The following is a 27,580-nucleotide window of genomic DNA, read 5'->3' as shown; positions in this document are numbered from 1 at the left end:
CCGTGGTTCAAGGTCACCACATCACCACACGGTCAACGCGTCACTCGGCAGTTACCATGATACACCGTTGTGTCATTACATACGCACTGGTCACCCTGTCAGATGGTGACCTCAACGCGATGACCCACGGGGTCACCATGTTAGACGGTAGGCATCACCGTGTCACCAATTTACACAGACGTCACCTCATCTTGTCCGATTTTCCATCATCTGGTGGTATTCTCATGGTCAACATTTGATGGTCAACATTTACTGGTCAACATTAGATGGTCAACATTAGATGGTCAACATTTGATGATCAACATTTGATGGTCAACATTAGATGGTCAACATTTGATGGTCAACATTAGATGGTCAACATTTGATGGTCAACATTAGATGGTCAACCTTTGATGGTCAACATTAGATGGTCAAAACTAGATGGTCAACATTAGATGGTCAACATTAGATGGTCAACATCTGATGTAAAACATGTGATGTAAAACATCTAATGTCAACATCTGATGCCAACATCTGATGTCAACATCTGATGTCAACATCTGATGTCAACATCTACTAGTCACATCTGCACACAGTGCCCCAAGTTTCACCGCCTGATATTTTTTATCTCATTGTTACTGTCATTTTTTGTTATTGTAGATAGAGTAACATTGTTATGTCAATTTGGAAAATACTTTGACGGTTCTTGCGTGCACAAATTTGCGTGTAGGACCCACAAAAACAGAGGACCCCCCCCCCCTTCCGCACGTATATTTTGTAAAATAAATACTATTTGACACTCTCCTCCCCCCTCCAACCCCCCCCCCCCCCCACTCAAGCACGCGTGATGGCCGTTATTATAATATGTAAATAAGAATATGCATCAGATCCCCCCCTACCCTAACAGGACTAATTTAATACATAAGTCATAGGTTTTAATATCTATTCCCCAACACTCATCAATAGACCCTACTGTTAACTCTGAACTTACCCACCCTCCCTAAACACACCAATTAACTCTACTTATACTCCATAAAACACACACAGAAGTCACTAGACCCTGCTCATTTTTTACCATGTTGATTCCTCCCCTCCCCCCACCCCACCCCTCACCTCACACACACACAAGACCCTACACGTATTGTGTAAACGATGCCATTACAAACTACAGATCTCCCTGTACCCCCCCCCTCCCCCATAACTCCCGCTCTTGTATGTACTCTCTCGCAACTTGCATTCACTTTTATTTTTTTCTCTCCCTTGGTTAAGCTCCGAAGTCCCGCGCTAAGCTCCTGAGCTCCCACCTTCAGGCCCGCCAGCTCTAGCTCTAAATCCCGTGGGTTAACCTTTCTTAGCGACACGCCTTTCATCGTGGGGCTCCCCGCGTCTTATGCTTAACCTCTCTCATTAGTAAAGCCCCCACCACCTCTCATTAGTAAAGCCCTCCCACCTCTCTCATTAGGAAAGCCCACCCCCACCTCTCTCATTAGTAAAGCCCACCCCCTCCCTCATTAGTAAAGCCCACCCCCAACTCTCTCATTAGTAAAGCCCACCCCCAACTCTCTCGTTAGTAAAGCCCACCCCCAACTCTCTCATTAGTAAAGCCCACCCCCCTCCCTCATTAGTAAAGCCCACCCCCCAACCTCCCTCATTAGTAAAGCGCCCCCCACCCCAACTCTCTCTAGTAAAGCCTCCCCACCCCTCTAATTAATAAAGCCCCCCACCTCACCTCTCTCATTAGTAAAGCACCCCCCAACTCCAACTCTCGCTAAATAAGCTCCCTACCTCTCTCATTAGTAAAACCTACCCCCCCCCCCCACCTCAATGAATTGAAAAGCCCATCACCCTCTCGTTACATAAAGCTACCTTACATAAACCCACCTTACATAAACCAACCTTTTAGAATACATAAACCCACCATCTCATTACTAAACCCACCAGTTCACTAACTGTAACCCCACTAGTTTTCCCCCACGTTATCCCCATCATCCCCCATGGATAATCCTATCACATCCCAGGGATAATCCAACTATCTCTCTCTACCCCCCCCCCCTCTCCATTGTTACCTTAAGTTTTGAACCCCGGGGTGTGTAAGATCGTCTTCCTTTTTGCACGCGAAATCGGAACCAGAAATATCGAAGCATTTTTCAGTGCACAATAATTACCTTTCGTCATATTCGATTACATGTTTATGGAAAGACATTAAAATTTCATTTAGCATTGGATTAAAATTTCAACCATTAAAAAATAAAAATCGAAAGAAAGAAAAAAAAAATGTTATTGTTAATGGCAAACTATTCTCTGTGGTGTGTGTGCGTGTGTGTGTGTGTGTGTGTGTGTGCGTCCGTGTGTGTGTGTGTGTGAGTTTGTGCGTGTGTGCGCACACGCGCAAGGCGCATTGCCCGACGAACAAAGTGGGATGGTGTGTCTATTGAAGAGCGACCCCCACCATACGGACAGACCGGCGTCCAGTCGCGACACCCGAGACTCCCCCGGGGGGGGTCTGAGGTCCCCGGGCGAGCGGTGATGGCCTGGGTGACGAATTAAAACTCTCCCCGACCATAGGACTAAGTTGAGAGCCAGGTAGAAAGCATGCATTTAGAAAAACAAAATTGTTAGGTTTTTTCTTTTAATCCGTGCATTTCAGACTTTTGTTAGGAAATCACAAGGGGAATAATTTGAGGCCACTGTTGGAAAAAAATATTTTTTCAGATCTGAGGTGATCAACAACCATTATTACCTCCCCTGTCCCCCACCTTCTATTTATAGCTGATAAAAGATATTCCATTCTCAATAATTTAGTATAATCTTGCCAGAGATATCTTCGCGCATAATCCAGGTGTGCATGGGAGATTGGGAGAGACAGGGAGAGAGAGAGAGAGAGTATGTGTATCGGTGTAAATGAGAGAAATTTTTACACAATACGATACACAAAATATTTCCTTTGATGAAAATAAGTATCAAGCCAAGATTTGTTTGGTTCACTACCGCTGACGATAAAATGACATCATTGGATATATTTATTTTTTAAAAAAACTCTATCAGGAGATAAATTTGTTGGATTCTTAAAAATTTGATGAAAAAAGAATTGCTTTTAAAAATTTGATGCAAAAAGAATTGCTTCATGTTTGGTTACGTCATAGTCAGACAGAGATGTCGTACTACTGTCACGTGATGACCTCCTGTGGTATTGGCATGAACTAACCTTTAACCCTGAAGTATCACAAACAGTAGAAGGGGTGCGGTGTGGCTGGATCAACGTACGACTGCTAACCCAAAAGTTTAGCCCCCGGACTCCTGAAGACCCACACTAGCTGTAGACAGCAACCCATTTTGAAAAAAAAATCTCCACAAATTCAAACAACTGCGGCTTTGAAGATGTTCTTGGGCGAACAAAAGCACGTCCAGACGGAACTGTAGGCTGTAGCTGGAGTCACTGAGCCATATGGCACCGAGTACTTGAATACGGTAGAGCAACAACATCCACGTTAGACATAATGATTCTCTCGAACGTTGAAGGAGTCTGTGTGTAGTTACAAACTGATAATTTTAAAAAAATCACTCCCAAAATGAATCATGATTTGAGAGAAATTTAAGCATTTAAACTTTTTAATTGGTCTTTTACACCGACGAAAAAAAGGAAGAAAATTATTGGCCAAATTTAATAAAGATCGAATAGATAACTGTATGCAGAGTTTCTTCCGAAAATTTTTTACCGCCCCCCCCCCCCCCCCGAACAAAGTGAAAATTATAAAATTTATATAGAAAATATATACTTTTAGCAGTGTCCGCCCCCCCCCCCCGAAGAAAGTTTACCGCCCCCCCCCCCCCCCGAAGATTTCAAGTGCCCCCCCGGAGAAAAAAGTCTGGAAGAAACACTGAAAGCGTATGTATATGTACCTACCACGACCGCAAGTATCGATGCTGGCGTATAAAAAATGCCTCATACGCGGACAATACAATCTTCATCTTCTACTAATGATGATGAATTAAAGAATAATTAACATTTCCGGAACAACAAACGGCGATTTTTATTTCATTGTCCTAAACTCGGTGCCGAAAATAACGAGATCAATGTCAATAAAACATAGAATTGTGGGAAATTGTTCAACATTTAGGGATGAACATGATCTACTATGATAAGCGCTAATTTAAAGGTTTAAAGGAAATAATTGGAAGTATCAAAACCCGATCTAAGGAAAACTTGATTCGGTTGACATTTTGCAGGAAAAAAATATTTTCGTCCTACTGGTTTTTATTTTACCTGAAGGTTCAAAATTTGATCTGGCTTAACGCGTTTTGTTGAATAATCGTTGTCTCCTATGGCGCCTTTTATTGTTCTTTCGTACAAAAGAACTAGAACTTCAGAAGATTATTTTTCTACAGACAAACGAAAGACCTATTTGTCTGACAGATTTTTTTTTACTTGACGCTTTAGGGTTTGTTGTGAAATAAATCGATTAATAAATAGACCGGCATCTTTAGAAATTTAAGACGCGAGTTCATTTACACTTGAATACTGTTGTATAAAATCGAAAGTAAAAATTCAAATAAGTAGGAAATAATAAGTTTGATGCTCGTAAATTCGATAAGTTGGAACTGGTAATATTTTTTTTATATGAGCTATAGTTTCTTCCATTGACGAGCAATTTTTCTTTGATCAGATGATGTTTGGCACCCAGTGTTCGAATCTGTAGCTGTTTGTCTATGGTTTCAAAAGATACCAGCTGGTTTAACAAGGGCTGGCGTTTTGTGACACGACTGAAAAAATCTTGGGTAAAGTTAGTGACGAGAGGTCGTCAAACGCAGGTGAAGTAGAGTTGGACAGTTTATGTACCAAAAACATGAAGTGGTGGTGTGATCGGTTTTATAAGCAAGGTTTTTGTTTTACTTTCAGAGTTGGGTAAACTCAGGCACCAACAATAGATATTTTATTTAAAAAAATACTGGAGCTGTACTAACTCTCATATATTGCATAGAGAAGTTGGAACATAACTCCCATAGAAAGCATCAGTGTTTCTTTCAGACACTTCTCTGCAGGAGGTGAGGGGTGGGGGCTCTGAAACTTTCAGGTGGGGGGGGGGGGGGCTAAATTATCCGAGAGAAGCGTACACCAGAAAAATGATATATTTCCTATATAAATTATATTTCGTTGGGGGTAGAATACAGGAATTGTACAGAAATACCATAAACAGAATAGACGAGGAAAGAAGTGATTAGAAAAAAAAAAAAAGGAGAAGAGATTGATAAGATGAATTACCATTGGGGACAGTTAGAAGAAGAAAGGGCTCCTGTGGGCGAGTTAACGCCCTTAGCAGGGGAGGCAACCGGATATTTTTTTTAAAGAAAAAAATTCTAAAGAAATATATCGAGCCGCGCTTTACGTTTTCGGGCAATACATTATTTAGACCCTGTTTTAAATGTTTATAGTAGAATATACGCTGGTGTATTTTGTACATCATTGTGGTAGCTCTATGTATAGTAGAATTTACGCTGGTGTATTTTCTGTACATAATTGGGGTAGCTCTATGTATAGTAGAATATACGCTGATGTATTTTGTACATAATTGGGGTAGCTATAGGTATAGCAGAATATACGCTGGTGTATTTTCTGTACATAATTGGGGTAGCTATATGTATAGTAGAATATACGCTGATTTATTCTGTACATCATTTGGGTAGCTCTATGTATAGTAGAATATACGCTAATGTATTCTTTACATCATTGGGGTAGATCTTTGAACATGTATTTTCTTCACTGTGAATAAAAACAAGTTGCTAGTCTTGCTACGACCAGCAGCAGTTGAACTTTAAGAAAGCTGCGATTCAGGTAACCACCCCACACCCCCTTATCTGCCAACCTTTTTCTTTTGTCTTGCTAATGAACATCGCCTAGTCCAGTTATGTTTGACTCGTAATTAGCGCGTGCCAGAAATAACGAAGTAAAAAAAAAAATATAAAGAGACCACACCTAGCAGCTTCACACAATAGTTACCTTTTTGGTTCAGATAATTGTTTTTTTTCTAATTTTTTAAATAGCATGAACAAACAAGCCTGTGTGGCATTAAAATTTTTTTTAAGATATGAAAAAGTACAAGTGCATTGGTGCAAAACAAATGTTTAAAAAATCTAGTCTGAAATTAAAACAAATCGTTAGGACGTCTCATTGAAGGATTTAGTTTTTATTTTAATTATTTTAAAAAAGTTTTTGTTTTATTTTTATATTTCCTCATTACAGGCTCTAGCCATAGCTCCGTGCAGTAATTCTCCGCCATGTATGTCTATCCCTATGAAAAAAATAAACTGAAATTAACTCGATTCTAAATGAAAAAAAAATGGATAAGCTATTTTTTATTTAAGCCTACCGCACAGACAGTTGAAGCCACCGGAAATGCAAGATATATCAGCGAGGGGTGGGGGGATAGACGAAGATTTACTCAAATTTACTGTCTTCATCAACTTGGAACTTCACATTTTCCAGTTGTGGATGCATAGGTTACTTGAAGATTTACTGCCTTTATCAACATGGAACTTCACATTTTCTAGTCGTAAAGGAAAGGGTCAGACATTCAGGAAAACGCGAGTCTCACAAATGTGACACACCGGGGATGTTTTCATATGGAGCTTTTGTGGTGTAGCCTATTGTCCCTGGCTGTTAGCAAACTTAACGCCGAATCCCGTGTATTATGTTACCGGCGAGTATGAAATCCCGGCATTTTATTACATCCTGTGGGTTCACGCTAGTCTCGCACAAAAGATGTATCCCATGACCCCCCTTTGCCAACTGTGTTTACACGTCAAATGGAAGCTTAGGTTGAACTCTCCTACATGTACGGCCATCACTGATTTCTTTAAAGCACTCACATTTTCAAAAGTACACTACTGTTATTTTGGTTATCATTTAGAATGAATTGTCCTGAACACCAATGCGACATTATTGTCGGAACCATTTGTCTCGTAAGGCGGTTCTTGAAATAACACGAGATGATTTTTTTTTGTTTATTTGTGGAGGGAATAAAGTTTATCCTAAACTTTGTCGGTGTTCGTGTTTGCCATCCTATATAAGGAGCACTTTCAGTATGAAATTGTTTATTTCCTATGTTGACTGTCCGTTTTTTACAATGAATGGAATGTTGGCTAACGAAATTAATGATATACATTTTAAATTAAAAGGAAATTGCGACTTAGTGGTCAAATTGTTAGAGCGAAGGTTTCGAGTTCGGATCTTGATTCCTAACTCACGTTGGGGAAATCAAAAGCGGCTGGGCATTGTGCTGACCTAAAACCAGCACTTTATTTGCCGTGGACGAGATACATGAACTCTACTTCACCAGCCGTATGGATAGTTAGATCTGAAGAAGACCTTTTTTAAAAATCATTGACCCGTGTCTTAGGCGAAAGATGTAACTAGTGGAACCACTAGTTAAGATTTCTATTTATCAGTCCAAACTAGGGTTAGTTAGCTGTAGTCTCAAAGTCCTAACGTGAAGTCTAGACTTACTTATTATTCAGACAGTCAGAAGACTAGAGTGAATTAATTAGTAATTACTCCTAAAATTCCCAATTAAAATATCATTATGCATTTTCCAACTGTTGTGCATTCTATCTATTTTAATCAAAGTACCATATGCAATCAACCTTATATAATGACTACTGCACAATAACCATCAATACTTGAGGGCATAATGGATCATGGCAATACTAAATGCAATTGATTTCTTATTTTTATGTTGTGTATTTAGATATCGATGTGTACAACATCTTTTCACCAACCTAGTCAACTCTATGAACACGTACATACCAAAGACTTAAAGTAGGCAAAAATTTTAAATGCAATGAATGAACAAAAGAATGAAAATATCTTTTAATTTTCTTTATCATTCAATTCTTTATACAATGATTATAAGACATCAAATTCTTAAAAATGGCACCCCGTGGCCTTGTTGGGTGAAACTAGGTCAGACGGGAGATGACCTAGTTTCACCCAACAAGGGCAAGGACAATTATAATATTCATAAAAACAGATTTAAAAAAAACATGGCAGAATGGGTCTCAATGAAACTACCACATTAACTTAATTAAGTTACAGGTTACAGTCAGGCCTGGTGAGTCTAGACCGGACCGAGAGCTCTCCTTAACAGTAAGTTACATTAGTTTATTTAAGGGGGTGGGGGCTACTTATATAATAATTATCAACAAAAACAGATGGCCCGTTTACCAAATACAGGCCAATTTACCATCATCAATTTCTTCCAATTATGAAATTTTAACTATATGTTGATGTTCACTAGTCAAAAAACAACATTTTTTTGTTTGTTTACAAAGTTTATATCTAGGCTTGCTATACGCTCACCTGACATACATGTAATGTACATCCCATATACTTCTAATTTAATTCTGTTGTACCATGGGAATCCCCATATCCTAAACCAAAGGGGCTCAAATAATGAAGTTTATATTTCACTGCTCAAACTACTAGAGAGACCGATACACAAAAATTTAGAATGTACAAGTTTACCATTGAGGTTTGCAAGGTCTGTAAACAGATTTAAACTACTGTGATAGGGCAGACTCCTACCAAAATTAGAACCACAGTATGTAGCTAGCAGTAGACCTCACTCTAGCTAGCAGGGCAGATACCTCACTCTAGCTAGCTGGCCAGATACCCAGTACCTCACTCTAGCTAGCTGGCCAGATACCCAGTACCTCACTCTAGCTAGCTGGCCAGATACCCAGTACCTCACTCTAGCTAGCTGGCCAGATACCCAGTACCTCACTCCAGCTAGCAAGGCAGATACCCAGTACCTCACTCTAGCTAGCTGTCCAGATACCCAGTACTTCACTCTAGCTAGCTGTCCAGATACCCAGTACTTCACTCTAGCTAGCTGTCCAGATACCCAGTACCTCACTCTAGCTAGCTGTCCAGATACCCAGTACTTCACTCTAGCTAGCTGGACAGATACCCAGTACTTCACTCTAGCTAGCTGTCCAGATACCCAGTACCTCACTCTAGCTAGCTGTCCAGATACCCAGTACTTCACTCTAGCTAGCTGGACAGATACCCAGTACTTCACTCTAGCTAGCTGTCCAGATACCCAGTACCTCACTCTAGCTAGCTGGCCAGATACCCAGTACTTCACTCTAGCTAGCTGGACAGATACCCAGTACTTCACTCTAGCTAGCTGTCCAGATACCCAGTACCTCACTCTAGCTAGCTGGCCAGATACCCAGTACCTCACTCTAGCTAGCTGGCCAGATACCCAGTACCTCACTCTAGCTAGCTGTCCAGATACCCAGTACCTCACTCTAGCTAGCTGTCCAGATACCCAGTACCTCACTCTAGCTAGCTGTCCAGATACCCAGTACCTCACTCTAGCTAGCTGTCCAGATACCCAGTACCTCACTCTAGCTAGCTGGCCAGATACCCAGTACCTCACTCTAGCTAGCTGGCCAGATACCCAGTACCTCACTCTAGCTAGCTGGCCAGATACCCAGTACCTCACTCTAGCTAGCTGTACAGATACATAGATAAAGGGGTACAAGTCACATTATGGGTCTAGTAAACCTCATCCATATTTTTAAAAAAAATAAATACATTTTTTAAAAAGACTGTACAAAAGCGTGATCTTTACTTCTCAGTGTTCAAAATAGAGTGACAATTTATTGTAAAATAAGCCATGTTTGGGAAACATTTGATTTCATATGTCTGATAAAACCCTCTTAGTGAACATCTCCCTACAGAAGAAAACATGAAGAAAACTGTCTAAAGCCCTTAGTTAACTAATCAATGTAAAATAAGAATTAATCACAGGAGCAATAAACAGTTATGTATGTCAGTCATACAAACACAAGTTACGTATGTCAGTCATACAAACACAAGCTACGTATGTCAGTCATACAAACACAAGTTACATATGCCAGTCATACAACAACTGTTATGTATGTCAGTCATACAAACACAACAGTTATGTATATCAGTCCAATACATTCAAGAGCACAAGCAGACTGAGCCAGAGAATTAAAGTACAATAGTGATGGGACAATGGAAAAAATATCAGACAGCAACTAGCCAGGGTTGAACCTAGCCAGAGATAACAAACATAATTTGGAAACTGGCAGTCATTACCACACCAGTCTCATCAGACACTAGCAGGGGGGGGGGGTGAAAACTGGCAGTCATTACCACCCCAGTCTCATCAGACACTAGCAGGGGGGGTAGTGATATATTCAAACAAATTTTCTCATTTACTTTGTACTGTGTTCTATGTAAAGGGAGCACCACATATAATGTGTAGGGTGGTGGGTAGAATCACACACAAACATTTTTTTGTGTGGGCCACTTAAACTTCTCTAGATGTAGATGTAGTAAAAAAGTTATTGGTTGAGTTAACTTATGAGGCATTTATTTATGTAAGGGTTGGTAGGGGCATTAGGAAGTGTAATCATGTGGAAATAGAATATAGAAGTTTGAAATATACTGAAGCAAAAATAAGACCAAATATTTAGGGTGCATAGAGAATTGATTTAATGCTTTTATTTCTTCTTTGGTAAATTTCATGTGATGCCTCAATCAGTTTTAATCTTATAGCGAACATGGATCATTTTGAGTATGTAGCCAGACTTAAACTGGACCATTTGTATATTTCATTCTGTTAAAAAATATTTAAGTTTCTAAGCTATAACTGTTTTACTAGAAACTGTCTGAAATATCATTCTGGCAAGCTGTCGACTTACATAAAAAATTATGTCTAAACTTAAACTGTTATACTTTTGAAAAACATGATAAACAACTTATTATTGGCAAAAAAAACAACACATTCCACCGCAAAAGTGTACATAAGTTCATTAAAAACAAATTAACAAAATCTTAAAATAATTTTACTACAAACTTTAAGGATATTTTCAGTTATTTCAAAATAGCCAGTTGCTAAAATGACTCAAATGGTAGTGAAACGTCAAGCATCAAGTCTAGGTCACATAACACAACAACTTTGTCAAGTCCATGTCATATAAAACTCAATAATTCTGTCTAGTCAGTCACAAAAAAACTCAATATATTTAAACAGTAATGTTAAAAAAAAATACAATGCTCATTACATGAAGTATGATTTATCTAAAACCAATGGCCAACAGAACAGGTAATATAACATATGTAGAACTGTTTGGTACCTCCCACCTATACACATATCTCTAGACCATTGAGCATCTTCAGAATAAGGTTACAAGGTAGCATAGTGCCAGAGATAAATTAAATTTGATAAATATTTTGTTCTTTTTTTTTTTTACTTCTCCTACGACATCCCAATTAGCCAAATGTCCAGGTTCCTGGTACACGAATAGGTGAACAATTGTTACAGGACCAGGTGTTGTCTTGTGTCACATGGCTGTAGGGTGGACAGCTTGCATACAGCAGCTGTTGGCTGGACAACTTACATACAGCAACTGTGACAGCTTACATACAGCAACTGTGACAGCTTACACGCAGCAGTTGTTGGCTAGACAACTTACATACAGCAGCTGCGACAGCTTACATACAGCAGTTGTTGGCTGGACAGCTTACATACAGCAACTGTTGGCTTAACAGCTTACATACAGCAAACTGTACAAAGTCTGTGGCTGGTACTACAAAGGTTCAAATTTCCCCCAAACAAATAAAAAATAGTGCAGCCACAGTCCAATATATTGGAAACACTTCATTCAGTCTAATGGAATAGATCCAGCTAGTTTTTAGTGTCGCCAGCGTGTCACCAATGCATCACCAGCATGTCACCAATGCATCACCAGCGTGTCACCAATGCGTCACCAACGCATCACCAAGGTAGATGAAAAAAGAATGAAACAACTTGAAGGAATTGACGAGCCATTGAAAACAATATGGCACATAGCTTCTCCCCACACTATAATATCCACAATCCAGGGCTCGTGTCCCAGCAGCTCCCCCCCCCCCACAACACGCCTGCCCTCCTAGAGTGATCAGTAAATGTGTACATCCATCAGGAGACCCCACCAGCCAGGGGAGGCTGGCAGGGGGTACATAGAAAAATGAAGGTAGGTGCAGCGTCTAGAGGTAGTTCAAGTCTAAAGCATGATGTAGAGCAGCTAGGTCGGAATGATTTGAGATACGCCAGAATGGCCAGTTCATCTGGAAAAAATAGGAGATTAGAATTAATCTTTCAGTGTGCAGGATACTCGGTAGCAGTACATATACTCATATATAACCATATACTATACACAAATACATATATTTATATATGAATATATATATATATATATATATATATATATATATATATATATATATATATATATATATATATATATATATATTCATGTATATATATATATATATATATATATATATATATATATATATATATATATATATATATATATATATTCATATATATATATATATATATATATATATATATATATATATGAATATATATATATATATATTCATATATATATATATATATATATATATATATATATATATATATATATAAATCAGATATTTAAATCAGTAAAATTTGCTTTGGTGTTACAATGTTCCTAAATCAGATGGTAAATATCTGGGATTAATGGTGTATTTAAATGAAATATGTTATTCACTTTATTGGAATAGACACTTTTATTTTTTGTGTTTTTACTTCTTGATGTTACCCAGTGAAACATGCACCCATGCTTGTGATGTAGCTCTTTTACTACACATATACTTGTATTAGGGTATGACTTCAAATAGACTTATGACTAAAGCTATACCCAAAGAAAACCCACCTGTTTGGATGCAGATTCTTCATCTCGTCCATCTCCTACAACCACATATGTACACTTCCTACCAAACCTGGACACTATCCTCTCAAAACAACTTTCTTTACCTGAGGGGAAACAAAAACATTCAGTCAACCCACCCAGTACACTGAATTAACACGCTGTATGTCAACCTTTCAGGATAATCAAGTTTGAATTTTTAACATATCTAACCTACAGGTAAAGATGACAAAATGTTCAAGTGGAATTTTCTATTGACTCTTTTAATACAAGTTGCTTAAGATATCTATTACGTGTTTATGAAATCAGTTAAAATTTCCAGTCAATGGAATAAAGTAAATAATACTAATAAATTGAGTACTATTATGCCCTAATAGCTTGCTTTAGACTTTATAAGAGATCAATTGAGAGTCAGATAAGGAATGATTGAGTGACATGACCCAGACTGAAAAAAATGTCAACTACTGGGATTGGCAATGTGTGATCAAGATTCTACTCTGTAGAGATGCAAATGGTGGGAATAAGAAGACTGTAGAGAGAACTTACCAATTTTGGTAGCACTATAAACATTCTCAATGTTGAAGACTCCCCCTAGCCCGTAGAGTAGAACTTTAGCCAGTGCAGGGACCAGCTGTGTGGTTGTAACTAACACATTGACACAGTTCGGCCTGGGGTAGAGGGTTAACTTGGTTAATCAACAAGTAAAACAGAATAGCTCTGTTAGACAATAACTTATACACTTATCTTACAGAAAATAGCTAACTTTGTTATGCAAAAACTAATATACTTATTTTACAGCCTTTGGCTAGCATTGTTAGACAACTTATACACTCATCTTACACTAATTTAACAGCAAATCTTTCACAATAAATGTGTATTGAATTGTTTTTCTTATGAAATACAGATGAACTTTAATACAAATGAAATCAACCGCTCAAACAGTTTTAGCTTCAAATTATAACAATGACTATCCAAGTTCAGTTTAACTTAAACATTTAATGAGTTGGTTTCTTGAATTTAAGTATTAAAGTAAACTAATCCAAACAAAATTATGAAGCGTGGACTACGGCCAACTATATAGACAACCTACCTGCTATGTATAATCTGTAAAGATTTGAGAGCTAGGGTGAGCCAGGAATCTGTTAAAGTCTCTATCTCTCTCCGTAACTGGATCCACTGGTCTCTCTTCTGGGGCCCTAACAGTTCTGGAATGGAAAGTAATGTTTTTTTTTACATCTAGCACTCGGGAATCTAGTGGTCAGGTGTAGCTGAATCAGACATGCTGGTCAAGTACATTATGACTGCGCCTGGTGGTCAAGTACATTATGACCAGGCATTGCATTCAAGCACATTATTGGGCATACGTGGTGGCCAGGTACATTATGCACACGTTTTTTTCTTTGCATTTCCACAAGTCACCCCTTGGTGTTAGTAAATCATGAACAGCATCACTCTTTTTACCATCAACCAGAGAAAATGATCATGTGACTTACCTCCTACATTGTTTTTATAGGTATTGTAAATCTCTTTCATCCTTCTGTATCTAAAGGCAAGTTTCCGCATCCAATCTACTCCGCCCCTGACCCCAGTGGCAAGGCACAGGTTGGCATTACTGGCAGCGGCATGGAACCCATCAGTAACAAAGTTGTAATTACTGGGGACAGATGTAACAATTTATCAGTAACAAAGTTGTAATTACTGGGGACAGATGTAACAATGAATGTAATTCATCCATAACAGACTTGAATGAATAATTTATACCTTAACATAATCAGGCTTTAATTTTTTTATTATTTTTTGTGTAAACTGATCTGCTTTGAAGAACAGAGTAGATCTAGATCATAGGAATACAATTTCAGTTTGAGAAAAAACAGTTTGGTAGTAACCACACACTATTCTTAAAAATTAAACTTTATTTTTTAAAAATCAACCCAGCATTACATAAAGGTGTGAGTATCTCTGATCCATAGCTACTGATATTCATGACTAAACAACCGATTTTATATTACGAGTATCTGTTCACGAAGTCTACAATTACCCACAACGATAATCCAAACAAAAGGTAGAATAATTTAAAAAAAAAAAAAAAAAAAAAAAAAAAAAAAAACAGCCTATAGTTGTAGAATCCCTCCCATCATAAAACAGGTTGAAACAGTGTAATACACTGTACGGTGTATGCTGGGTGTATACGATAAACCACAGATGTGATCCCGGGGGGAGGGCCCCGAGGGTGATGGTGTGTACGCATGACCACGCCGTATATTACCAGGGATAAGACAAGCTATCAGGACGGGTTGTAAAGATTCGACGCTTGAGCGTTTCGCCTTGATGGAATAAATACCCTCGTTAAAGTCTGAGTTACGGGCGTCTGGGGCTTTGATTCGCATGCCTTATCCTTAGGTGCCAGAATATATAGCGGACAGCGGTAGATAGGGCTGGAGATGGCGGGCGAGGAAGTGCTGATAGTTTATCTCCCTTATCTAATCCTTATGTCAGTTGTCGGCCCTTGCGAATATTACGCCCCATCTTGTCAGCTCTTTTAGCGAATCATTCTTCCTACATGCAATTATGCTAAGGGAATTAAAACGTTACGTTTTTGTTGTTTTTTTTTTTTGCGTGCCGCCCATGTTAATAGACAACCCGTGCTCTACAAGGTTTAATGTGTTACGACTTTTACGGCAAATCGCTCACACGAAATGTTAAATTAATTAAACGTGTCTAAATTAACCCTGCTGTGTAAAGGTAATTAAGGCGAGGTAAGGCTTATTGAAGTGACGTGTAGATCAATGAACGCGGTGGCGCAGAGATAATTGAAATGACGTAGAGATACGCCTAGGAAGGTTTAGATAAATGTAATGTAAAACCGCGTGTTGTATGCCCCAAAGGTGGTGTGGCAGACGTGGTTGTAATGGCCTCTATACAATAGTACTGGATTGTGACGAGGTAGGTTTCAAGGTTTTATAAACTAGGTTATGAAAGTGGATATAAGGTTTACTCAAATTTTTGTATTTAAAATTCTTGGTACCAAGCAAAGTAAGTCCCAGCATACCCCCCCCCCCCCCCCACGGTACCTCCGGCAAGTGTGTAGACTGAGGCCGTGCCAGGCCGGCGGGCGGTGTAAACATGCGCTACTTCACGGCAAATACAGCCGGTAAATATTTGCCCGTCCGGCTCCAAGTGTTTGCTCAATATTTTCTTTACAACAACAACACACGGAGATACACAATAAAGATTGGGGGGGGGGGGGGAGACGGGAGGCATTAAAATGTCAGGGGGGGGGGATTTTTTTAATGCCGTGAAGGTGCCATCGTTTTGAGTGCTAACACTAAAGTTTAGGTCAAGGTAGGGATGGGGGGGGGGTGGTATTTACCTGAGATCTTGACCATTGTCATCCGAGGAGACGTCGTCTATGTGTACTTGATCACACTCCTGGGGATACACCAGAGGGGATACATTAGAATAGACAAGCTTAGTCGACATTATCAACAACAGTTCGGTTAGGACAGCAGGCTAAATACCTAGTTCAGTGGTTAGATTATATAACTCTACACCTAATGGTTGAGTCAGTGGATAGATTATATAACTCTTCACCTAATGGTTGAGTCAGTGGATAGATTATATAACTCTTCACCTAATGTTTGAGTCAGTGGTTAGATTATATAACTCTACACCTAATGTTTGAGTCAGTGGTTAGATTATATAACTCTACACCTAATGTTTGAGTCAGTGGATAGATTATATAATTCTACACCTAATGTTTGAGTCAGTGGTTAGATTATATAACTCTAAACCTAACGGTTGAGTCAGTGGATAGATTGCATAGTTTTACACGTAATGGTAGTCAGTGGTTAGATTATATAACTCTACACCTAATGTTTGAGTCAGTGGATAGATTATATAACTCTAAACCTAACGGTTGAGTCAGTGGATAGATTGCATAGTTTTACACGTAATGGTAGTCAGTGGTTAGATTATATAACTCTACACCTAATGTTTGAGTCAGTGGATAGATTATATAACTCTAAACCTAACGGTTGAGTCAGTGGATAGATTGCATAGTTTTACACCTAATGGTAGTCAGTGGATAGATTGTATAACTCAGTGGATAGATTGTATAACTTAATATTCAAACATTGGTGAGCTGATTGGGGGGGGGGGGGGTCACTCAAATATTACAAAATATGAAATCTCGGGTGTAAGTACCAATGAATCAGTGTTGTATCTTTAAAAATGTGAGCGCAAGCTTATTGCTGAAGATCTCACGTAGACCTGTCTAAAAGAACTGGCTATGGTCTGTTTAAAACAATGATTATCTAGATAACAATTTAATGATTATCTTAGTAAACTGGCTATATAACTAGATACAAGTACGTGTTGTTAAAACATGTTTCACTGAAGGTCGTAGCTATCCAACACTTGGTGGTAGTACATTTTACAGCCATGATATCACAATGAATTACATAACCGCTTCATATGCCAAGGTAAATAGACATATGAACTTCATCTGCCCAATGGATCGCTAGGTCTAAAAAGGAATCCTTATATTTTATACTTTTTTAAAATCACGTTGAATGGAACTTTATTCGAAATTTTAAATCAACCATTTGAATGCTTGTCGTGGCGTAGACCTACACACAACATGTTGGGAGCCCCAGCGGTTCATCTAGATATGACCTCAGGTTGCTGTGACTCTTACAGTGGATACACGTGACCTTTTTCTTTAAGCCGAAGAACATTGTACTAAGGACAGAGTTTCGTAGCGAAATGTTTGAATGGGCGATGCGTGTCTATTGTTTGGAACCTTTTACTGGGAAAACCTTTTCTAGGAAAATCTTTATTAAATCGGTTATTTGCTCAGAATATTTTTTTAAATGTCATCCCCTAACCTAGAAAATATAAACGTAACTGTTATAAGTTATAATGCTATGCGTTTTATAAACAAAAGCGTCGACTCTACAGAGGGTATACGTCGTCGACTATACAGAAGCTAGCGAGCCTGAAGTTGAACACGTCGACTATACAGAAGCTAGCGAGCCTGAAATTGAACACGTCGACTATACAGAAGCTAGCGAGCCTGAAGTTGAACACGTCGACTATACAGAAGCTAGCAGGCCTTGAACACATCGACTATACAGAAGCTAGCAGGCCATGAACACGTCGACTATACAGAAGCTAGCAGGCCATGAACACGTCGACTATACAGAAGCTAGCAGGCCATGAACACGTCGACTATACAGAAGCTAGCAGGCCTTGAACACGTCGACTATACAGAAGCTAACGAGCCTGAAGTTGAACACGTCGACTATACAGAAGCTAGCAGGCCATGAACACGTCGACTATACAGAAGCTAGCAGGCCTTGAACACGTCGACTATACAGAAGCTAGCAGGCCTTGAACACGTCGACTATACAGAAGCTAACGAGCCTGAAGCTGAACACGTCGACTATTTAGAAGCTAGCATGCATTGAACACGTCGACTATACAGAAGCTAGCAGGCAATGAACACGTCGCCTATACAGAAGCTAGCGAGCCTGAAGTTGAACACAGTGCTGACCGTCTAGAGTCAACAGAACCTCCCCGTGCTGCTTATGCAGACATGAACATCTCATTATTATGCCCCGGCTCTCGAGCCCAATTGAGCCGTGTTTGTACAGGGGGCTTGATAAGTTAGGGGCATGACTAGTCATGGCCTCCGCCAGTCTCACAGGCGCGCTCTGGTAAACACGGCGATGCCGGGGTCCGTCTGGCAATTAGTCGATCAATCGCCCGCTGATGTAAAGGGGTCAGTCGGGTGGCCGCTCGAGGGGTGGGGGAGGTGAAGAGGACATGAATGGGTCACTCTTAAATACGTAGAAGGGGTCAGGCGACACGAAATAAAGAGGTTCGGTGGCCTCCATGTGAACTAGCGTGGTTCAGATCGTAACGCGTGAAGTGGGATTAGTCGACATAACACGGTACACGATTGGTCAAGATAGATCAGTCGCCATATTGGGATTCCGATTACTAGTAAAATTTTGTTTAAAAAAAACTGATTATTTTTAACGCTATGTGATAGTTAGTAAATAAAAATAAAAATAAATAAAAAAACCACGCAAGTCCCATGTGATTCGAGTGTTTTGCAACAGCGGTGATATATGTTAAAAATACTTTTATGATGGCAACAAGCAAGTTGCCTACTCTGGCACAATTGTTGAAAGATCGATGTCCTAATTCGTATGTAATTCAAGTGTGATGAGATATTTAATTAGATTAAATTATGTTTAAACAGAATCCTGAACACTTTAAAGATGTTTTAGGTTCTATATGTAGAATTAAATACAAGAGCAAGTAGTAATGTGTTTCGGGTCCCTGGTACGAATGTACAATATGTGCTCGAGTTAGCCGTGGTGATGGTTAGTTGAGGGGCTGTGCATGAAGGTTGACGCTCATTTAAGGATAAGGGGAGGGGGGTGGCAACAGTAATGATAAACTATATCTAGGTGGAGGATAAGAAATTAAAACTGGGACTTTCCTTATGTTTTGTATTTTTAAATATGAAAAACGTTAATTTTCCTAAGTATTATGATAGCGAAAAGTATAGGATCTTTGTGAAATTATATCACAAATAAGGTTTCTGACTTTGAAGGGGTGTGTGCGCAAAGGCACATGGAGCGTTTAAAATAATGTATTGTTATCAAGGGACGAGGACTGTGTGAAAGGCAATGTTGTCAAGATGTGTGGCGATGTTAACTAGGAACAATGAGGTGCGCAGTTAGTAACCAGGTAGACGGCAACAACACTGGCGTGTATACCTGTGAGAAGGTGCAGATGGTAGACCAGGGGTGTGGTGCAGCAAGGTTGATTAAACAATCGTAACTTAGTTAATGAACTTAGTTAATGAACTTAGTTAATGAACTTAGTTAATGAACTTACCTCAAGATCATTGAAAAACAAGTGCGTGTCCGCCAGATTAAAGATGATTTCCTCCATGCGTAATCCCATGGACATCGAACTTTGGTGATCCTGTGGATAGAAAAGATCACCTCATTGTTATTGTTTTTTCTTAAGCTTTGCTTCCATTCTTTCTAAGTTAGCCTACAGTTTATTTCTACAGCCAAGTCTAGTCTTGCCGGGGCTTGAAGCCTGCTCCGAACGCCAGTGAATACATTGCCCGACTTTACTTGTAACCCAGTACGGTGGTGTTTTTTTTCTTCCACTGTCCACACCTGAGCTTTCCGTTGTCTAGGAGACGTGCCCGTTATTTACTGCCCCAGATACTCTTGGGTTCGATACACAACTAACGAGGGGGGGGGGGGGGGGTGTACAGGCACTTCGATTGTTACAAATCCACATTTTTTGACATAAAAATGTATTCACATCTCTTATATTCTGTTATATATGTTATCAGTGTGATTGAAGACAGAGACTTGGCTAAATACGTGGGTACTCATCGTGGACTGTTTCTGTGTTGTGTTTTTACACACACACATACAGAGACACAATTCTGACATCCTATTCGATATGGTATTAAAGGGGGAGGGAATACCGCCTAGCCCCTCCTCCTGCCTTATCTTTGTAACGCCAATGAATGTTGAAAATGAAACATGTATTGCTGGAAGTATTGTTAAACAGTAGAGTTCTAATACAGTTATCATAATACAATTATTTAAACAAATGCTATAAAGTATCACGTGCGTTTTTTCTTCTTCAAAATAGACAAAATTAAATACTAAATTAAAAGAGGAAAAGGGGTGAATTTTTTTTTTAAAGTGTCCATGAAAATTCGTGTTGCAATAGGAAACAGCCACAACAATACTTGTAGTTCTCCTAAAAAAACAACAGCCGCAACAATAGCTGTAGTTTTGCTATAAAAAAAAACAACAGCCACAACAATAGCTGTAGTTTTCCTGCCATACGAGCTGCACACATTGAAATATTTGCTCACACAGCCCCGCGTGTGCAGCGGGACTTTGAAAAAAAAAAAAAAAGAAGGAACCCGAGCCGAGCCGTGACACATGTCCAGTAGGATGTGAGTGGGCGTGTCCGTTCAATCTGGCCGCCAGCTTAATAGATATTGATTAATGGCGCACAAAGACGAGGCCCCTCGGAAGCGTGGAGGGTTTGTGTTTGTACGTCAAACGGTTTGTGTGCTCAAACCATTTGCTTAGAGAATGGATTAGGTCCCGGGCCCTTTTCTTTTCTACCCCCTCCACTGACTAGACTCCCCCACTCCACCGAGCTAGTGAATACAAGACTTGGCAATGTTGGAGTAACGGCCCTTGTAGCGGGAAGTAGATGAACTAGTATGTACACAAGCTCAGCTTCTTCTGCTGGGGCTCGCCCATCTATGTAGGTCGCTTGCATTTCCGGGGAGCGAGGGCACACAAGTAAAGGGGATTTTCCTGGCTAATAAAAAACACCAACACGGGTTGTATTGCTGGGGTCTCCCTCGGTAACTTTATTTAGGGGTGGGAATGGTATTACAAGTGATGGACCAATCACTGATAACACATACACATAAATAAAACGTATACGACTAACTAATAGTCAAAGTTATTTCTATCAAGACCTTATGTACATTGAGGTACATTTTTTCCTCCATGATTATGAGTTTATAGTTTATTCAAACAGAAACATGAACTGGGTTTCTTTGTGATATATTTTTTTTTCCAGGAGTGCACTTGAAACTTCAGGGGTGTGCACTTTAAATTTCCGGGGAGAAGGGATGATACTGGTTAAAGCATTTTATATATTTTGTCCGGGGGTGGTAAACGCCCCCCCCCCCCCCCCCACTCCCCGAGAAACTCGGAATAAGAAACTGTATAAAATAGAAATGGAGGAACATGACGCAGCGTACCTATTAAACTAGACTTACTTTTACCCAGGCAAAACCTCATAAATGTAAAACTGTGATTTAAAAAAAAATCAATGCAAGTAAGGAAAGAAAACATGTCAACAAGGATGGCAACTGATGAACTTTTCGAAACGCTGCCCGTGCGGGTGGGACCTGCGCACACAGATAGTCGAGAGTTAATCAAAGATAACCATCTCATTACTCTGACACGTTGGCTCTGCTGCCCTGTTGGACAAGCGGGCTGGTCAAGTACTGCTTCGTGCCTTCGTCCAGTTCCGTGACACGGAGGGTGGAGGGGGGAGGTAGGGTGGAGTTGAGGAGGGGGGGATACACACGGCAATTCTGTTTGTCCTACGCTTTATCTTCGTATGCCCGGCGTGTCACGGTGGCCGGCCAGATGTCACGTGATTTCTCCTTTGGGCCGGGGTAAGCCCGTGTTTATGCCGGGGACGGGAGGCTCCAAAGGTCAGCGCCTCAACAATGGGGCCCCGCAACAAAAGGGGGAGGGAATTAACTAACAGCGCCGCGATCCGGCACAGACAAAAACCCACTTCCGTGTCAAAAAAACCGCTCCGTCAATAGGGTCAGCCCTAAAAAAAAAAAAGTTCCAGTTGAATAGTGTGGACCAGGTTTATGTCTAGAATAACATCTTCAATTCGGCTTTATCAACTGGAGGACTGGCGTTTGTAGGGTTGTAAAGACTGGAGTACCATCGTGGTTAATGTGAGTAGGATACTCAGTGCTTGCGGTAAAACACTGAACAGCTCGCGGAGAGTGGAGCTAATGACACTGGAGTTTCCGGCAAACGAGACACAATATACCATTCAACTGCCGTATAATATCCCTTTCAGTTTTCAACTTCCGCGCTACAAATATACCTTGCGCCTAATCTCAAGATTAACAATAAACACTTCACAATCCGCACACGATTCTCTTCGCTTTTCGACTTGGCATTTTTTAAAACTATTCTACTACTGCGCATTATTTTAAGGATCTGGATATTAACTTCCGTTATTTAACTACGAGATTTTTATTATATTACTGCACATTATATCAATGATCTTCATATCAACCTGCTCTATGCAAACTAAGAGACATTTTTTGGTACTTTCCTACTACTGCGCAGCATTTCAATGATCTTGATATTAACCTTCTTTATATAAACTAAGAGATTTTTTTTATTACAGCGCATCATATCCAGTGTTTCTTCCAGACTTTTTTCTTCGGGGGGGGGGGGGGGACACACTGTTAAAAGTATATCTATATAAATTATATAAATTTCATTTTGTTTGGGGGGGGGGGGTGATCATATCAACGATCTTACTATCAACCTTCTTTATTTAAACTTCTAGGCATTTTTTGGTACTTTCCTACTACTGCGCAATATATCAATGGGCTTGATAATAACCTTCTTTATTTAAACTACCAGAATATTTTTTTTTTTTACTTTTCTACAACTGTATAAAACACCAATGATTTTTTCTTTCTCCACGACACATGATTTAAAAAAAAAATTAACAATTTTTCAAAAACGTACCAAATCTGGACAAGAAAAATAAAATAGTGCATGCCCAGAAATCTGGAAGGCGGAAAATGCAAAGAAAACATGGGCGCGATAGCATCTGCCCCCGGCGCTAGGCTAATAATGACTTTACCACTGGCCTCAAGCAAAGCATGGTCTGACATTGAGAAGACAGTGTCAAGTGGCGTCTGTTGATTTAACTAATTCACTTCATCTCGTGGAAAAATGGGGACGAGCGTCCATTTTAATGAGCACTCCATGTTCCAACAGGACCTGCTAGTGTAGGTACGGCTAGAATCAATAGAGCCTCTTTCTTTGTTGCTGGCGATGACAAATAGATCTTGAGGGCATACGCCGGAGTCAGGTGCTTCATTCAAATGTTTTGATTCATCAATCAAGGACTTTTACTTCAGAGTTTTTTTATGGTGTTAGTAGTTTGTATAATGTGTAAGCTTTGAGGAGAGGTGTGAGAAAAACTACAACAGATGAGCTCTAATTAGCATTAGAAATGTTGCGCAAAATAATTAAGCTCATATTGGCATCAGGAGCGTTGAGAAAAATATTGAAGCACTGTTGAGCGTTGAGAAATTTTTGAAACTCCGAAGATTATTTAAATTTTGAAGAACGGGTAAAAGCTGTGGTCAGTATTAAATATGACAAGTAAACATAGTTTAGTCCAGAGCCACTTTAGAAGTGTTGAGAGAATCTTTAAGCTCAGTACAGTAACTATTAGAAGTGTTGAGAGAATCTTTAAGCTCTGTACAGTAGAGTATTAGAAGTGTTGAGAGAATCTTTAAGCTCTGTACAGTAGAGTATTAGAAGTGTTGAGAGAATCTTTAAGCTCTGTACAGTAACTATTAGAAGTGTTGAGAGAATCTTTAAGCTCAGTACAGTAACTATTAGAAGTGTTGAGAGAATCTTTAAGCTCTGTACAGTAGAGTATTAGAAGTGTTGAGAGAATCTTTAAGCTCTGTACAGTAGAGTATTAAAAGTGTTGAGAGAATCTTTAAGCTCTGTACAGTATTAGAAGTGTTGAATCTTTAAGCTTTGTACAGTATTATGAGTGTCGAGAGAATCTTTAAGCTCTGTACAGTAAATATTAGAAGTGTTGAGAGAATCTTTAAGCTCTGTACAGTAAATATTAGAAGTGTTGACAGAATCTTTAAGCTCTGTATAGTATTAGAAGTGTTGAGAAAGCAGACAAGCTCTGAGCAGTCCTTAAGACAAATCCCACCACCAAAGCTGCCTAAAGACTCGAGCAATCACGCCGTGTTAGCCGGCATCAACAGCAACAACCGGGGACAGCTGGCAATATTTGCCAATAAAGACTTAACTAGTCATTACATCTGACGATTGAACAACAATATACTGACTCGTGATGGGTGACGTGACCTCTCAGCTATTCCGTTGAGGAATCGACTATCTGGTGTTCTTGGCTAAGCGAGGGTACGGAGGAGGGGGGTGCGACCCCTAAGGGGACGGGGTGTTTAATTATATTAGTAATCCCTGGTGGGAAGCGATGGGCTGGGGTGGGATGAGAAAACGGAATTGCGCCCCCGGGTTGTTCAAACGCTTGTTGTCCCCCGGGATCCCGACTTTTGACAGCAAATGTTTGCGATAATTAGCAAATCGTGTCCGTTTAACTTTGTCTTTTCGACTTGTGTCAGGGATAATTTGCTGAATTGGGCGAGTCTATTCATGACGAAAGACCGTACGGGGGGAGAATTACGGCCAAGATGTGTTACATCTGCTTTGGTCAGGTTTCTTTGTTCTCCGGTCGAACACGCCGGCTGTACAATCGTGGACATTACCGCGTCATTAGACAACAGACCATAGTTTCATTGGGCGTTTTCAATTGGTTTATAGTTTTAAAGTTGTTTATAGTAAAAGAATCAGTTTCATTTTTAGTAGTATTTTAACTAGTTTTATACAAGCCGAAACGCTGAATGTAAATGAAATATTCATCTATATAACTCATTTAAACATCAGTCAGTATAGCATCAATACAAATATTCTACCAGCTAGATGAAAAAATAAACTTCCAGTAGAGCTGAGTATAAAATATTCTACTTGACTAAATAAACTTCCAGTATAGCTGAATATAAAGGAAATGTTCTACCGGCCTAGCTGACTAAATCAACCACCACCATAGCTGAATATAAAGGAAATATTCTACCGGTCTAGTTGACTAAATCAACCACCAGTATAGCTGAATATAAAGTATTCTACCGGGCTAGCTGACTAAATCAACAACCGGCATAGCTGAATATAAAATATTCTACCGGCCTAGTTGACTAAATCAACCACTACCATAGCTGAATATAAAATATTCTACCGGCCTAGTTGACTAAATCAACCACTACCGGCCTAGTCGACTAAATCAACCACCACAATAGCTGAATATAAAATATTCTACCGGTCTAGTTGACTAAATCAACCACTACCGGTCTAGCTGACTAAATCAACCACCGGCATAGCTGAATATAAAATATTCTACCGGCCTAGTTGACTAAATCAACCACCACCATAGCTGAATATAAAATATTCTACCGGTCTAGTTGACTAAATCAACCACCACCATAGCTGAATATAAAATATTCTACCGGTCTAGTTGACTAAATCAACCACTACCGGTCTAGTTGACTAAATCAACCACCAGCATAGCTGCATATAAAATATTCTACCGGCCTAGTTGACTAAACCACTGACCCGCCTAAGGTAGAAAAAAATTCCCTCCGTATCTAGTTACCCGGCTCTAGGCGCCCGTTGTTATATCCAGCAAGGCAGTTCTTGTAGATGTGGAAAAGCTATTAGCTGTCTCCCACCCCATCCCTCCCCCACCGTCCCAACCCCCGGGGGATCCCTACCCACCTCCTCACGTAGCGGCTGTTGTTAAAGGCCTTCCGTTGGCCTGACCGAGCAGAAGCTAACAACGTGTAATACTACACCTCTCTACCCCCACCCCTTTCCCTTCGCTACTGGCTACAGTCTTCGTGCCCCCCCCCCCCCCCCACCAATCGATGACGCCAACTTGCCAGGAAGGCCAGTCCTTATGATTTATGGTGCCCTGGCCACATCAATGCCGCGCATGGCCAGGGCCACCATTAATCAGTTTACTGGGAGTTAAAATCAACACGGCTTTTCAATAATCAACACAAACTCATTCAAAGATTTTAGGTGGTTTTTTTTTGTAAAGGTTCAACTATTGTGTGTCAGCCCAAAACAACCTGTACAGATGTAATATTTGGTTACACTACTGGTGAACATGGTTTGTTTTATTGCTAACATCAGCTACTGGACGCATTTTTAATATATTAAGTATTGTTCCCCTCTATCTGTATCGCGGATGTATTTATTAACTTCCACACACACATTATATATATATATATATATATATATACAAAATTTTAATTAAGGGGAATGTTTAGGCTTTTAGAAAATTAGATTTTCAACAGATCGTGAGCGGACATACATACCCACACACACACACATATATATATATATATATATATATATATATATATATATATATATATATATATATATATATATATATATATATATATATATGTATATATATATGTATATATATATATATGTATATATATATATATGTATATATATATATATATATATATATATATATATATATATATATATATATATATATATTCTAAGCAAACTATTTTGTATAACGACAAGGGACAGAATACATTATATTGACACAGCAAGATTTTAAAAAAAAAACGATTACACATTAGCATACATAATAATACAGCCGAATCACAATATATATATATTTAAAAAAAAAGAAGCCCGATTGTAGCGAAGTATGATATATAAGTCCCCAGTCAGGAGAATTGAGGCCCCTGAAGCTACCTCCACTGAAGGAGAATGCCAGGAGGTCAGACTGGGGAAGTCGATCATTGCGCCCGTGCCCATGGGAGGAATAAAACGTGAAACCTGAGCACCTTCATGGCCCGACACGCCCGACATATTCATTTCCTTGCTCATTTCCTATAATCTATTTCGGGAGCCTTGCACATGGCTTAAAAGGCCCTATGAGATTTTGGTCTCTTATGAAAATAAACATTTTATAGGATATATTGTAAAAGTAAGGATAGACAGAATAATGTACAGTAAACTGCGGGAATAAACGGCAGCCAACATGTCAAGGAAAAGGTCAAGATTTTTTTTTTTTAAATATAGGGATTAAACTTGGCTAAGCTAGGATTACCAGCTTATAAAATACGACACTTGGATACGAGGGTTGGGTGTGGGGGGGGGGGGGAAGATTGGAGAGATACTTTCAAACAGAATACATTAAAGATGGTGCTTGCTGCAGTGTGCTGGGCCCCCTGGGGACCCAGGGGCATCAGTGTGTGTGTAGGGGGGTGTTGAATACCTGAGTGTGTGTGGGAGAGAGAGTGTGTGTGTGCGTGTGTGTGCTGGTCACGTGACATAGAAAAACT

At 39.5% G+C, this 27,580-nt stretch overlaps 1 protein-coding gene across 4 annotated transcripts in view; it reads right to left on the bottom strand.

Annotated features, from left to right (window-relative positions):
- Positions 1-7,819: 7,819 nt before the first annotated feature.
- LOC131954442 (eyes absent homolog 1) overlaps positions 7,820-27,580 on the bottom strand; it is a 99,320-nt gene continuing 79,559 nt past the window's right edge. For all 4 annotated transcript variants that reach the window (XM_059318110.1, XM_059318113.1, XM_059318112.1 and 1 more), the window contains 7 exons: positions 19,666-19,755; positions 16,124-16,182; positions 14,247-14,407; positions 13,844-13,958; positions 13,300-13,421; positions 12,760-12,860; positions 7,820-12,121 (listed from right to left, as the gene is read on the bottom strand). In XM_059318110.1, coding sequence (XP_059174093.1) covers positions 12,041-12,121; positions 12,760-12,860; positions 13,300-13,421; positions 13,844-13,958; positions 14,247-14,407; positions 16,124-16,182; positions 19,666-19,755 — 729 coding nt within the window. In that variant the 3' untranslated portion in view covers positions 7,820-12,040. The remainder of the gene's footprint in view (positions 12,122-12,759; positions 12,861-13,299; positions 13,422-13,843; positions 13,959-14,246; positions 14,408-16,123; positions 16,183-19,665; positions 19,756-27,580) is intronic.

Source organism: Physella acuta, unplaced genomic scaffold, assembly GCF_028476545.2.
Source record: "Physella acuta isolate Inbredline_101_S28 unplaced genomic scaffold, ASM2847654v3 ptg000999l, whole genome shotgun sequence".
Classification (NCBI taxonomy): domain Eukaryota; kingdom Metazoa; phylum Mollusca; class Gastropoda; family Physidae; genus Physella; species Physella acuta.
This window is presented reverse-complemented; position numbering and strand designations above follow the sequence as displayed.